Below are 16029 nucleotides of genomic sequence, written 5' to 3'. Positions count from 1 at the left end.
GGCAACATCCTTCTTCATACCAGGCTACCAGAACTTAGTACGAAGATCCTTGTATATTTTATCAGCACCAGGATGGATAGAATATCGAGACTTGCGAGATTCGTCCATTACCAAGGTGCGAAGATCGTCTTGTTTTGGAATCCACAAATGATCCTTGAAATAGAGCAACCCAATCATCCCTCGCTTCGAGCTTAAGCTCAAGCTGATGTGGTAATTTCGTACGCATCAAATTTTTGTGAAACAAAAAATTGCTGAGCTTGAAGAACATGAGTTTGAAGATCAGATAGCGTTTGGAACGCTTCTTCTTGTTTGGGTCCCCACTCAAAAGGCTTATTCTTCTGAGTCTAAACAGTGAGTGGAACCGCGATCTTCGAGAAGTTTGAAATGAACCGACGATAATATCCAGCAAGACCAAGAAAAGATCGAATCTCTGTAGGCGTCGTCGGTGTACTCCACTCCTTAATAGCAGCAATCTTGGATGGATCCACATGAATACCTTGCTCATTGACTATATGACCCAAGAATTGAACTTCTTTAAGCCAGAATTCACACTTGGAGAATTTAGCAAAAAGTTGTCCCTTCTTCAGGAGTTCCAATTGTTAAGCGAAGGTGTTGCTCGTGCTCGGCTCGAGACTTCGAGCAAACAAGAATATCGTCGATGAACACAATAATGAACTTGTCTAAATAAGGTTTACAGACCCTATTCATTAAGTCCATGAAGATGGCTGGAGCATTTGTCAAACCAAAAGGCATGACTGTAAACTCGTAATGGCCATATCTTGGGTGGAAAGCAGTTTTGGGAATATCTTCTTCGAGAATACGAAGTTGATGATACCCAGAATGCAGATCGATCTTAGAAAAGCATGAAGCACTATGCAGCTGGTCGAAGAGATCATCAATTCGAGGTAGGGGATATCGATTCTTGATGGTAAGCTTATTAAGCTCACGATAATCGATACATATTCGAAAAGACCCATCTTTCTTTTTCACAAAAAGGACAAGAGCTCCCCAAGGCGAAAAGCTAGGATGGATGAATCCTTTATCAGATAACTCTTGAAGCTGCTTCAATAATTCTTGCATCTCCGACGGTGCAAGTGGATATGGCGCTTTTGTAATTGGGTTGGCATTGGGTACAAGGTCAATATGAAACTGGACTTGACGAACTGGAGGCAAACCAGGCAGTTCATCAGGAAACACCTCTGGATAATCCTGAACAATCGGAATATCCTGAATACACTTACTCTTTTCTTTCTCCTTGGTGACAGCAACATATCCCTTTTCTCAAATAACTTTGGGCTTTTGTTTCTTAGAAGAAACGAGCGTTTAAGGTTCTTGGGGAGATCACAATTGATCATAAAAAATGACAGAACCACACGAGTAGTTTATTTTTGTATTGACATCATAAGGTTGCATCAAACATTCATACAATTGCATTGGTTCAAAAAAAAAAAAAAAAAACACAAATTTTTATTTATCTAACAACCGCATTGTCTTTAAATGTTAAAAGATAACAACCAAAGGAATTACAAAATACTAATCGTTCACTACTGCATCATTGATTGCCTCGTTGATGTTATACACTCGTCCACGTGCTGGATTCACATTGACGTTGACGTTCGCATTCGGGTTTGCATTAGCATTCGCGTTTGCATTCACCAGTCTTGGACAGTTGTTGCGGAAGTGACCAAACTCTCCACAGTTGAAACATGAACCCGGTGGGAATCTCGCAGCATTCCTTTGAACCGGAGCTTGAACCTGAGCAGCCTGGTTTTGTCCTAAACGACAAATATTGGCCAAATGCCCAAGCTTACCACACGTCGTGCATTGCTTGCAAGCTTGCTGTGCAACATGATGACCGTTGTAGCATGCACAATGAGGTGTGGTACCTGCATACGCCTTCTTGGCAGGAGGCTGAGCCGGTGGGTTCTGATCAGTCTGTGTTGTAACAGCAAAATTCTGAGCATCCTCCCGCTTCCTCGACTTCTTTGTCGTCTCACCTTCCTTACCCTTACCCTTACCCTTACCCCTTTTCTTGCCTTTCCGAGAATCAGCCGACTTCTTCTTGTCCCCCTTACGGGTAAGTTTACCCTTCCTGACTTTCGACTCAGTCAGGGTAGCAGACAATTCGATTGCGTGACGGACGGTAGTAGGATTAACGCCGGTCACAATATCCTGAATGGAATCGGGAAAACCATCGATATATCTCTGAATTGCCTTCTCCAGAGGGGTAACCATAGTGGGACACAACAGACTGAGTTCCTCAAACGATCCGTGTACGCACGGTGTTCGACCCCATCTTGCTTTAGATCGTCAAACTCTCGCTCCAAAGCCCGAATTTCGTGACAGGGACAAAACTCTTTCATCATGAGAGCCCGAAGCTCTTCCCATGTTTGTGCCAATGCCCCTTCGGCACCCCTGTCGCGCATAACACCATTCCACTAGGTAAGCGCTCGCTTCTCAAATACACTTGAAGCAAATTCAACCTTCCGCGCATTCGGACACTGCACATGTCTGAATGTGCTCTCGATACTCTCAAACCACTGCAGGAGCGCAGTTGCTCCTTGCGACCCAGAAAACTTTAGAGGCTTAGCAGAATTGGAGCTCTTGAAGTTACACGATGCATTGTTATTGTTATTATTGTTGAATATCTCATGGACTTGGGTCACAATGCCTAGAAGCACAATAGTCACTTGCTAAGAAACCAAGGCTGCGATTTCCTCAATAGTGAAAGATTGTGCTTCACGTCGAGGAGGCATTGTCTAATAAGGAAACAAGAGAAACGAGTGAGGTTGAAAAGCAAAAGAGGTATTGAAAATACCGTCAAAACACCAGAAAAGCGATCATTTGTTCGTTACCTCGAACAAACAAATGATACGGAGAGACTAATCAAAGTAAATGGGTCAAAAATAATGTATCACCGAAGACATGCTCGCCTGTCACACCCCCAAAACCACCATGCGGAGTACTACCGCTTAGAGGCGTGACGTGACCAGGATCGAGCCACCAATCATACTGAACAACGTATTCAAGTAATTAAAGCCAACCACAATACGATTGGTGACAAAAGGCTAGTTAACCAAGTTTTAATTTAGATAGCGGAAGCATAAACGTAAAGTTCAAAACATAGTTCGTAGTTCATAAGTTTAATGTCCAAAGCTTAAGTTTAATAAGTTCATAAGGATTTAAATATTAAGCACGGAACATAACAGTCCGTATCCCACAACGACTCCTTCCTCGTGCAAGCTCCAAGCATTTAACGACCTGTAAGGCATGTAACAACGAGTCAACAACAAAGTTGAGTGAGTTCATGTTTGGTTGTTTAGTTTTAAGTTGTTTCCGAAAACGTGGTTTGTCTTTCGTTGGCGTAATTGCCGTGGGGGGGGGGTTACCCCGTAGTTGAAAGTAAGATTAACCAGTTCATTCTTTACTACCCAAACCATTTCCATGTTTAGTGGGGGCTTCCCCATGTGAACCACTAGACTGTACCATATCGACTACTACGCAAGTAAGTTGTGCCCTACATCAGTGTCTATCAGCACTGGCGGTTTGCCATAGTCTATTAGTACACGCCCGTCCGACTGGCACGGTGTGAGGTTTGTTAAACCTAATAGCGCTATTAACTAATGACCCGCTCGCCATTGGCCTCGGCGATTAAGTCGATATAAAAATGAGGGACTTATGATAGAGTTTTGTCTAGTAAGTTTTAAGGTTGTTGTCCTACCCAAGGAGGACGAACGTACGTAGTTCTACCCAAGGAGAATACGCAGGAGTAATATTGGCATCCTACCCAAGGAGGATGGCCGTACATATCCTACCCAAGGAGGATATGTAGATTCAGTTTTAAATTCTTTAACCCATTCCCAAACCACCGGGAATCCCATGCCTTAGAAAGTGTGTGAACTCACCTTGGTTTGCTCGGTTAGATTCTCAAAGATAGCTAACAGTCAAGGTCGGTCAATCACGTCCTAGTATGATTACCACTTAATTTATTAGTGACTTCAAATAAGCACAAGATCCCTATACGCATCTAACACATAACATTCATCACTTTAACGGTTTATGCCCATATAAACTTCCCATCTATTCCCCACTCATAAACAAACATACGACATTGCACATAACACTTTTATAGACATATAACATGTTATATCACTCTCGGATAACCTACCCGACATTTAGACACACAAATCACTACTCATGTCGTTTCAACTTTTATACTCAGAACTGGGCTGTTTTCAGGGATTTTAATAAAATAGTTATCTTATTTAAAAAATTCCCAACTTTTTACAGAAGATGCCAAACGACCCAAATATTATTGTGTAAAAATCTCGGGATCTAATTCATCACCAATATTTTATTAAAAATCATTTTCCAGACTGCAATCAGATTTATTATTTTCTGACTGCAGTCCACGGAATAATTTACTAAAAATTCATTGTAAGTCGGATTGACGAAATTCTAGCGGGACAATTACTACGACATCAGTGTCCATGCTCTGGACAAATTTCATGGTCTGATTCAACACAGAACTCAAGTTATGACTAAAAACATATCGCCTATTTTCTGCAGTAAAAACTCAGCTTCAGCTGCTGTTACAAAACGACACTTTAAAAATAGTAAACGAAGTCCAAAAATTATGATTCCAGCGCCATTAGAACCGTATTTCATAATAGATAAGTCCAGGCTTCAGAAAATACATTTTTCGTTAAGTTATGGTCTGGTTACAGCCGACTTCAGTTGGCTGTAAAAACCAACCAGTATTCTGTTTCAGCTTTTAACTTTCTAGTGCATGTTCGATTGATTCCGTTAACATGTTTAGCGATTACAACAACATCAAACATCAATATTAACAAGTAACTCAGCAAGAATCAGCAAGAAATCAGTAACATCTCAAGATAACATCATACTAACATAAATACATCATGTTTCATCTTCTTGTTTAAACCCTTTTTAGTGTTCTTGTAGATTTAACATATTACATCTTTTAATCATGAACAAGATGTACAAAGGTGACATAAGGAACTTACTACTATCTTAAAGCTAGGGATGATTCTTAGTGAAGAAGATGGAGAAGGTGATGGTGAAAAGCAAGTGAAAGAAGCTCCTTAGAAAGTCCTTCAACTTGCAACCTCCATGGATCAACTTTGAAGCTTTGAATGGCACTTGATGTTGGAGGAGATGAAGATGTTGAGGGGTGGTGGTGGGTTCGGTTATGGTGTGACCGAAAATGAGAGAGAGAGGAGAGTGATGAGAGAGGTGAAAGATTACCAATGATCTTGTAAGAGGTATTGGCCATACATATAAGAGATTCCCTAATTATTTTGTTCATACTTGCAAGCAACAATCAAAGAAGATCTAAACAAAATATATGGGGGTAATCATGGTGATCTTTGTGGGGTCCACCTAGGACCAAAAATCAGATTAGGGTGGGGGGGTAAATTGTAAAATTTGAGGATTAGTGGGTAAATAATTAGGAGGTTAAGGGTATGTTCTAGAATGGTGAGTGTATGACATATTTCTATAGTGTGTGGGGAATTTTTGAGACCATAATTATTTAAGAATAATAAAATAATATTTCTGACAAAATTCCGGTGTCCCGGGTAATGTCCGGTTGTTCGGTCGGATACTGTTTCGTTAATTTGTTTAATTGTTCCGTAAGGTGTCTTATAGGTATATTTTTGTAACATAATTAATTCCTAACACTTAGGAAAATATTCAGGACTATTTAGTCAAGTTTTCTGCATACTACTAGTATGCTAACACGCACATGTAAGTATGACACAGTAACAGGAAACAGTTAAGTAATTCAACACCGTCACTAAGCACTTTAATTATCATTAAATAATCGTACGGATACATGCAAATACGAGGGTTGTCACATCGCCTATAAGTGGACACTCACCCCAAGAGTTCCCAGGTAAGAGTGACTGGTCCGATACTGCGGATTTGTACGAACACTCTAGCCTTAGACAGAAGACCCAGGGTACAAGCACCCACCCTTCCAGTTTGCACGTGTTCACACTATTTAGACCCAAACTTTGACGAGATTTTGAAAACTTAAAGGGTTCAAAACCTTATAACAAAGGGTTTAAAACCTAGTAATCAATCATCCTAGAACAGATGATTAGTTTTCAAAGCGGATTCGAACTTATTGTGGTTATCACCTAAGGATAGGTGACGGTATTGTTTTAAATCTAAACGCAAGTAAACTTGCGTTGGGGTCCTAAAGTTATAGTCTAGGTCAAAGCATTACTAATAACCTAATTCCCTATAACCATTGGCTCTGATACCAACTTCTTCTGTCACACCCCCGACCACGTAGGACAACAAACAGTGGCGGAAACGTCGGGGAGTGTTGTAACAGAAGCTATTGTTTCATAACCATGGATACAAAAAGTGTTTCGTTTTATTGAAAATATTAAACATCAACATTATCTTAACATAGAACAAACAAGTTTTACATCGTCTGTCACTATTATTATGTCACTAAGGCCTCGTCCAGATCCTATGTGACGCATGCATCCTAGATATCACATCAAGCAACATCACCTGAAACATATGTAAAAACAAAGTCAGCAAATAAATGCTGGCGAGTACATAGGTTTTATAAGGGTATCGGAATCATGGCTTCGTTTACATGTTGCAGTACTTAATTAGACTACAAGAGTCAAAATACAAACCTCGTTTTGAAAAGGGTATTGCAACATAGTTAACCAACTAAAATCAAGATGGTTATAGTTTATAAAATATCGTAGCCATGATTCTTAACCCCAAAAACATTTGTTTTAGAAAACCTACTTGTAAAACATCTTGTAAAAACTCGTTAAAAACTCGTATGGTTTATATCCTTTAGATAAACATCGTTGTGTGACATCGTTTCAAAATCGTTTACCCAAGTGAACTAAATAACGCCACGATATGTAATATGTTGAAAACACTTATATATAGGAAGTACCAACGGCGTATCCACCATGCTTTCATCACATTACACCCGTCCCGTTATCTAAACACTAACCAAAAACCAATCGTTTACCCAAATCGTTTAACTCGTTAAAATCATTTCAAAATCGTTAACTCGTTTAAAATCGTTTAAATCATCCTCGTTTTAATTTGTGAAAACTATATATGGTTGTCTCGCTAATAACATTCAAACCTTTGTGACTCGACTATCTCGCGTCTCGTTTCTCGCGTTAACAAACCACCAAAGGGTAAATTAACTAACATCAGATTTAGTCGTTACCCACAACCCCCACACATAACCATGGTGCAGTAAAATAACAGGATTTGTCAGATCCTATGGTACCATAACCTAATACTGGTCGGTTGGGCCAAAATTAATGAATGTCATTTGTTATGTAACTACAACCATCAAGTTTTGTTCACATTATTGAAATCGTTATTAGTTTAGTAAAAATTGTTTTAATCGTTTTTGAAATCATCGTTTAAACCTTGAAAACATTTCGTACATATGAATCACCCCAAAACATTTAAAAACAGTAAAATAGGGGAACTATGTACTCACATGTAGTGCAAAGTATCCTCAATCAATAGAACTTTAAACAACCTCAAGCAAACCAAAGGAATCAAGTAGCACCTAGTAATTGAACCACTAGTCAAACAATAGACGCCTAAATCGGACGATCGGACAGAATGAGGTCTTGTAAACCAAATGAGTGTTGGAGATCATGTGATATGGTTTAACAAAGCCTACATCCTAAATTGAAACCTAACCTAAGTGCTTTCGACCCATCGTGACCCATTAAGGTAGCTTACGCTACTTTAACGCGTCGTGCGGTTCGAGACGTCTAACTAGTCCTATGACAAGTATTATATGCCAAGACATGTTTAAATATGTTACATAATCAGTTACATGACAAAAGTTTAGGTTACATAGGCTTAATTACCAATTATGTGTGAAAAGGGCATTTTGGTAATTTACCAAAGGCATATAAACTACCTATCATGCGACTAATCAAACCTAAGTGACCATAAGGTATAACCTCGGAAGGTTATTCCCTACGCTACTATGGTCACTAAACATGTTTGGTCGGATCCTATTGATCGACTAAACGGGTCGTGTTCGAAAGTCTAAGCGGGTGTTTAGTCCGCTTGATTTACGACTCTACACAAGCACAAATCTAAAAAGTGACGAGCTAAACATGCTAGAACATGTTTACTTAAGTTAGAAAACAGGTTTTGATATCAAAACAAACAGTTTTGATATCCTAGAGTAGTTTGGTTACAAAATACGCGAGAAAACGCATTTTGGCCGAAACTACGACTCGTCACTGAGCCTAGATAACGTGGTAATCAGTAGGTATAGTCACTAGGGACTATAACCATCGTGATTACGCTCACGTTATGAAGTTCAAATGAACTTCGCGTTGACCATAAACTGGTCAAAGCAGAAAGTCAAACGCAGTTTGACTTTAACGATAGAAACGAATGACAAGAACGAAAGAATACTTATAGAAGGTCCCCGCAAGCTCTTGATCCGATTTACTCTCAGGTATGAAGCATAAACTTCAACTTAGAGAGCCAAAATCAGATTCAAGTGTGCTTTGGGAGGAAGTGAGGGTGGGTATTTATAGGAATTCAAGACCGTTTAGATCGTTCATCGAAAACTGAGCTTTGATCTGGACCTTACATGTGTGCCCACGGTTTTCTAAAACCATGGGAGCCCCTAATATGAGTCATAATGGACTATGTTCATTGAATACCATCCCATGGTTTTGCAAAACCATGGGTTAAAACCATCAACACTTCAAAATGGACTAGGTTCATTGAATCTGGTCAGAAATTTCAAAAATGGTCCCTACATTTGTAAAACTTGATTTCTTTGCACTTTTAAGCCCCGTTAACCCAATTTTAAGGCTCTAAAATAAAGTTAAAGTATACGGAACTCAAAACATGCTAAAAAATATCTCGGATGTTGGTTCGTTTGGTCGTACGGTTGTGTTATTCGCTTAATTACGACGGAAGTCGTAACGAACGCAAAAACGATCCAAATTAAGCGACGAATGGAATTTTATCATGCCAAACACTAAAACATAATATTTTAATGCTTACATAAATTTTTGGATGTCCGGATATATTCAGAACGTAAAATATGCGCGAAAATGCAAACTTGTGCACTTTTTGACGCTTTTAGTCCCTATTGATCAATAAAGTTTATTTTAGCATACCAAACCCCTCAAAGCCTATTTCTAAGATATGTAAGGTTATTTAGGGTATGTTTAACTTATGATCAAGTTCCAGAATGTTCGTTACTATACAAATCGGTATAGTTTCGCAGTTTGACACAAATAGTCCCTGCGATCGAACAAACTTGATTTCAACACACCAAACCATCCAAAACTTATTTCTAAGTTATGTGGAGGTTATTTAAGGTATGTTAAGCCTATTTCACTATTCTGGAGTGTTTGTTGCGTTAAAATGGTTATATTTACGCATCGGTACGCGTATAACCTTCCAGAAAGTGATTTAGAGCTTAAAATCGGAATTGAATCAAATTGAAAAATCACCAAACACAAATACACACATAATAACACAAAAACACATATAATAACATTAAAGCACATTGTTTATATTGAACCACAACTACAGAACACAGTTGTCACATGTTCGTTACTATACGAATCGGCATACTTTCGCAGTTTGACGTAAATAGTCCATGCGATCGAATAAACTTGATTTTGACACACCAAACCCTCCAAAACTCATTTCTAAGTTATGTAAAGGTTATTTAAGGTATGTTAAGCTTATGTATCTATTCCGGAGTGTTTGTCGCGTTAAACTGATTACGTTTACGCATCAGTTTGCGTATAACTTTCCAGAAAGCGATTTAGAGCTCGAAATCGAACGAGAATTGATATGTGCAAAGGTCACATGTATTTGTACAAATTCCAAGATTTAAACACGAGATTTCATTGGATTCGTACTTGTATGATGGTCGCAGAGGCACAAATGCCATAATTCCCCTTCATTCTAAATGTAAATGTAAATGTAAATGTAAATGTAAATATAGGAAATAATTGTAAATTTAGGAAATTTGGCTTGTTTTTTTTATCTCATATAATTTATAGGTTTAAATAGATATAACGTAATGTTCAACCTTAACTTATTGACATGATTAATATGATTTTATTTACTGTATTATGTTAGATAGTTGTAGCTGAAAGACAAAAGGGTACATGCATTAATTAGTTTTTGTCCCGATTGTTGAGTGTTATGTGCCTTATGTCCAAGGCGTGATGCAAAAACTATCGAGCCAGGGGTCTCATTGAAAACAGTCTCTTTTTTCCTACGGGGTAGAGGCACGGCTGTCTACATCTTACCCTCTTCAGACCCTACCTTACTTTGCTGTTGGTGGGATTTACTGAGTATGATGATGATGATGTTTGATAGTTGTAGCATCTCAAAATTTTAATGTATTTTTATGATTCTTTTAATATAAATTAATAATAAATTCTCGTTGTTTATGTGTTGGCATGTAAAGATTCATGGTACTTGCATAGCTGTATTGTAGGGATGATGGTGATTACAATAACGATGACAGTCTTAAGATTGCATGTTAGATGATTTATTTGAAGGAGGCGCGAGCTGCTAGAATATGTGCGAGAATAACTGAAAGCTATAAAAGTGAAGAAAAATAGAATTTTGTTCCGACTTTCAAAGATAACTTTGTTGATGAAGTATTTTTATTTCACCTTTGAAAGACCGAAAAAAATTTAAGTTGAGAGCAAAATACGAATTTGTTAGAGAATTTAAATATCTTATACGATATTTACAACGTCATACAAGATGAATTTGAACTGGTTGAGAAATCACATTGTTAATTATTTTGCTTAATTGGGGGTTAAGACATAAAACGTTGTATTTGACATTGTTATTGTTATTATGTATAATGGGGAGGAATTTATGCCCTATTTAGGTTTATTAATTTTTGGCATCATGAGGAGGTGAACAAACCACAATAATTCACAAGAGAAAAGAATGGATTTGAGGAAGAAAAGTAAGAGATGAACCTATCTATCACCAAATAAAAGAAACATTAAAACTAGAGTGGTGAGTGATGAAATATGCCAACCACTACCATTATTATTCTTGTCACAACACGTAACACTTTTAAAGTTTGTTTATGATACGCTTTGCCATTAATTTGTGTAATCTGTAACCAAAGTATAAGTTTCGAGTTATATTGTGATACCAATACTAGTAATTTGTTAGTATTTGTGTATATAATATAAAAAGTAGTTGTTACACAGGTTTAGTTTAAAATAAAACAAAAAAACCAGACTATATCCATCAAATATATTTATTAGTACCGTATACAAGTCTTCTATCTAAAAAATAAATTTGAGAAACTGATGATGAAATTAAATCATGATAACATTAGGAGCATTGCAGCCATATGGTTTCTAAAGTGCTATACGTTGAGTCAGAGGTTTTATCACAGTGGTTAGGTTTTGTTAATCGTTTAAAAAAATAACACTAGGAGCACATTCAATGACATTTTTAGATCATGTTCTTAGTTCATGTGATGTGATGTTCTTGGGACTTTTTATGTGCCCATCTGTGTACAACGATGAAGTTAGATGGATCATGTAAAACAAGGATTAAGCACAATATGTGTAATTTTCTAACATCAGGAGTTCCAAATGTATTAATTGATGTAAAACAAGGATTAAGCACAACATGTGTAATTTTCTAACATCAGGAGATCCAAATGTATTAATTGATATAGATACATTATACGAGATGGAAGTGAAGTCTTTATCAGTTCACATTGTTAAGTTGTTATTCCGGAAGGTGTATCAATCGCCATTCAAGGTTGTTGATGAGGTAAAATCACATTAATATCTATGGATTAAGCACAAATCCAAGTTTCAAAAGCTGAATTGGTTGTTGTGGTGTAGCACTCCACTTGCGTGTTTAGCTAGATGGCTTTTGCCTTTGGACTTGTTTTTAAGTTGTTTTATGCTCCCTTTTCTTTCTATATTTGGGAAACTTTTGGACCTAGCATCGGCCGTCTCAGCCTATCTTTTTAGAATTTTTTTTGATCAAAAAAAGTATATTTTTGTAATTTTTCCTATACATATTCTCTGAAAAAAAAATCAAACAAGAGGGAGAATGCCTTTTTAGATTTTTTCTTTTTTTTTTACCTTGGGGAATTTTTTGACTGTATGACAATGACATGGTAGAATTTCAAATCGATAAGACGGAAGGGTGTGGGGAACGTCCACCGTCTTTGCTCGTCCCCCTCCGTCCCACACCGCCGCTTTGGGGCTCGACACGTCGCCAGCGGCTTCTCCAAACCGTTTGAAACGAGGCAAAAGGTGGACCCCCCATTAATTGTGTGTATTGTTGTGTGATAAAGTGGGTCTCTCAGCTAGTTTTATATATAAAAAATAAGAGGATGGTCCATCCTCCACACCCTTGGGTAGTCCCTAAGGGGATGGTCCTCCACCCATGGTGATGTGACGTCTACGTGGCGGGTAGTCCTCAAAAAAACTAAGCAAAGCACACCCCATGGTCTAAAGAAAAAAAACAATAACTTAAAAACTTAAAACACATCAAATAATAAATAAATAAATAAATAATAACCATCACCAGTGCTCTAGTGGTGACCATATGTATTTAAGTTCCATCTATAGTAGGCACGTTGAGTTTTCCCCTACAAGTCTCAAGTTCGAGACTGTGTGATAGGGGTTTCTTATTGAAGGGTTTAAATTGAGGATCTATTGTGCGAAGAGGCTCTCTAGCGCAGACCCGGTTAAAACAAGTATACCAAATCTTCTAAATTCGCGAATAATTCACAAGTTTAAAAAAAATTAAAATAATATTAATAGACGGTGCTTGGATCACCCAGGTGTGACATGACACTCTGTTCCGATTCCTCTTGCTCCAACCCGTATTTAACACCTCCATCAAAATCAAACCCCCAAAAAAATCTTCATTTTCAAATGTTCAACAATCCCCAACAAACAATCCCCAAATTCCATTCCCAATTTCAAATTCTCCAAACCCCACAACCCAATGTCTTCAACCAAATCTCCGATCACCACCACCAGAAAAGACGGTCAAGGCCTCCTCCTCGGCCGCTTCGAGATCGGAAAACTTCTGGGTCACGGCTCATTCGCCAAAGTTTACCTCGCACGCAACCTCAAATCCAACGAACAAGTCGCCATTAAAGTCATCGACAAAGAAAAAATCCTCAAAACCGGCTTAATCTCCCACATCAAACGCGAGATCTCCATCCTCCGACGCGTCCGACACCCCAACATCGTACAGCTGTACGAGGTTATGGCCACCAAAACCAAAATATACTTCGTCATGGAATACGTTAAAGGCGGCGAGCTGTTCAACAAAGTCGCCAAAGGTAGGTTAAAAGAAGATGTTGCTAGAAAGTATTTCCAACAGCTAATTTCTGCTGTTGGGTTTTGCCACTCACGTGGTGTGTTTCATCGAGATTTAAAACCCGAAAACATCTTGTTAGACGAATCGGGTGATTTAAAAGTGTCCGATTTCGGGTTGTCTGCGATTAGTGAGCAGATTAAAGGGGATGGTTTGTTTCACACTTTTTGTGGGACGCCTGCTTATGTTGCCCCAGAGGTTTTGGGGCGAAAAGGGTACGAAGCGTCGAAGGTGGATATTTGGTCGTGTGGGGTGATTTTGTTTGTGTTAATGGCGGGTTACTTGCCGTTTCATGATCAGAATATTATGGTGATGTATAAGAAGATTTATCGAGGCGAGTTTAGGTGTCCGAGGTGGTTTTCGCCTGAGCTCGCGAGGTTGTGTAAACGGGTGCTGGATACTACGCCAGAGACGAGGATTACTATTCCGGAGATTATGGAGAATAAGTGGTTTAAGAAAGGGTTTAGGCGGGTTAGGTTTTATTTCGAGGGTGATAAGTTGTGTAGTCTGCAGGATGGTGATGATCGGGTTAACGTTGAAGATGATGGGATTGATTATTCGTCGGACCAGTCGTCGTATTCCGAGTCAGAAAGTGAGATGGATAGTAGGAGAGGGTTGACATTGCCGAGACCTGCGAGTTTGAATGCGTTTGATTTGATTTCGTTCTCACGCGGGTTTAGTTTGTCCGGTTTGTTTGAAGATGGGGTTGAGGAGTCGAGGTTTGTGTCACGTGCGCCGGTTTCTAACATTATTTCGAAACTTGAGGAGCTTGCGCAGGTGGTTAAGTTTTCCGTGAGGAAGAAGGATTGCAGGGTCAGTTTGGAAGGGTCGAGAGAGGGGGTGAAAGGCCCGTTGACAATAGCGGTGGAAATATTCGAATTAACGCCGATTTTAAGAGTGGTGGAAGTTAAGAAGAAAGCAGGGGATAAAGGAGAATATGATGAGTTTTTGGAACAGGAACTTAGACCGAGATTACGTGAACTTATGCATAGTGATCAATCGGGTGAATGTGAATCGTCACATCTACCTTCCGATACTGAATAAATGACGAAAAAAGAATTAAAAGGGTATGATTTGATTCTTTTTTCTTATAGTTTGTAATGGTTTTGTTTGTATGATATTGATGGTGTTTATCGTAAGTCATGTTTTATATGCTTTGCAAAAGTGCTGAGTACTTGCTTGATCAAAGTATTGGATACGCGGTTGTACCCTCGTGTTCTTGGTTGGTGATCATCATGGTGTGTGCTTGACCATATGACTTACCTTAGTGTTCTTGGTTGGTGATCATGGTGACTACTTGACCATATGATTGTATACTGTAAAGGAACTAAATGTTATATAAAGATTACTCTGATTTCATATCTATCGAAGCTCTTTGAATTGTTTATGATAATTTTGTATTATTTTGTATGTTTGAAGTCAAAGGAAGGAAATGTGAGGTAGGTTTCCACAACCTAATTTTGTATTGGTAGGTGGTGACTTACCAATGAATCTTGGTATTTAATGATCAAGTGACATCTAATGTTTCCTTCATTTTTCTATTTTTCGCTTCTAAATATGTGTCCTTTTTGTTGTTATTCGATCCGTCGTGATTGCCCTTGTGGTCCAAATCGCATTTCCACATCTATTTGTGGTCCTGCTGATCCAAACTGGTGCTAATGTTCGCTATGAGACCGCCCTGCAGAGTCTCCCTCAGTGGGACAGTACAAAATCGGGTTGGTTTGGGGCTTAAAGTTAGACATTGGTTTCACTATTCGTATATTCGGGTTGTATATGCTCTTAGAAATCATGTTTGGTAAAATGCTTAAATTGTATCTTGTCTATCCATAATAGACATTTTGCATATCTAATACTTGGGACATATGTGCCAAACACAATAAAAAGAGAGACAATAACAAATTCTTTTAATGAGAGTTAGTATGTATCAATGTAGAGACTTTTAACACATTATCACTTTGACAATAAATCAATAATGACCTTAATATGGGATGTGATTCCTACATCACCATTCACCAAGTACAGATTTAAAAGCAAATGGTACTACAATCTACTATAACATAGCGGTGCACAAGTCATCTCCCAGCAAATGGCACTTCCTGTTACTTTGCAACTATGGTTTGGAATCATGTTAGTAGATGGTGTGATGTTCCCAGCATGTACTTCGATTTCAAGGATTTGTTGCGTATTCATGAACACGTCGGTCTGAATGATTCTAAGAAGGAAGCTCTCAAGGGTTTGATTAGAATTAGATGTTGGTGCATTGGAAAGCGAGGAACGGGGTTACTTTTAATAACAAAGAAGCTAAGATCGAAGACATTATTAGTGAAATAAAAGCGTTGGGTTTTTTTGTGGTTTAAGAGTAGGATAAAAGGTAATACGATTACTTGGTGCGACTGGTGTAAATTAGTAATTAGGTAATGTGCGTTGTTGTGTGGTTGGCTGCCTTGGTTTGAGGTGTGCCTGTTTGTTAATGAGATTTACCTTAAAAAAACACACGTTTATTAAAAACCAAATTTAAGTAGAGAAGCGTTAGATTTACATAACAATAAAACGTTTATACGTAGTGTTGTCAATGTACATTGAGAGAGAATGAGTCGGCTATGTGGTTACATA

At 38.3% G+C, this 16029-nt stretch overlaps 1 protein-coding gene across 1 annotated transcript; it reads left to right on the top strand.

Moving 5' to 3' along the window:
• The first annotated feature begins 12879 nt into the window (after window positions 1-12879).
• Window positions 12880-14809, top strand: LOC110916276 (CBL-interacting serine/threonine-protein kinase 12). The gene has a single exon (XM_022161014.2). The coding sequence runs from the start codon at window positions 13039-13041 to the stop codon at window positions 14458-14460; it is 1422 nt and encodes a 473-aa protein (XP_022016706.1). The 5' UTR covers window positions 12880-13038; the 3' UTR covers window positions 14461-14809.
• The last annotated feature ends 1220 nt before the right edge of the window (window positions 14810-16029 follow it).

This window comes from Helianthus annuus, chromosome 11, assembly GCF_002127325.2.
Source record: "Helianthus annuus cultivar XRQ/B chromosome 11, HanXRQr2.0-SUNRISE, whole genome shotgun sequence".
Taxonomy (NCBI): domain Eukaryota; kingdom Viridiplantae; phylum Streptophyta; class Magnoliopsida; order Asterales; family Asteraceae; genus Helianthus; species Helianthus annuus.
Note: the sequence above shows the minus strand (reverse complement) of the source record. Positions and strands in the feature narration are given on the sequence as shown.

What these genes read in the sequence shown, in the direction of transcription:
- LOC110916276 (XM_022161014.2), top strand. Translation starts at nt 13,039, where the DNA reads ATGTCTTCAACCAAATCTCCGATCACCACCACCAGAAAAGACGGTCAA.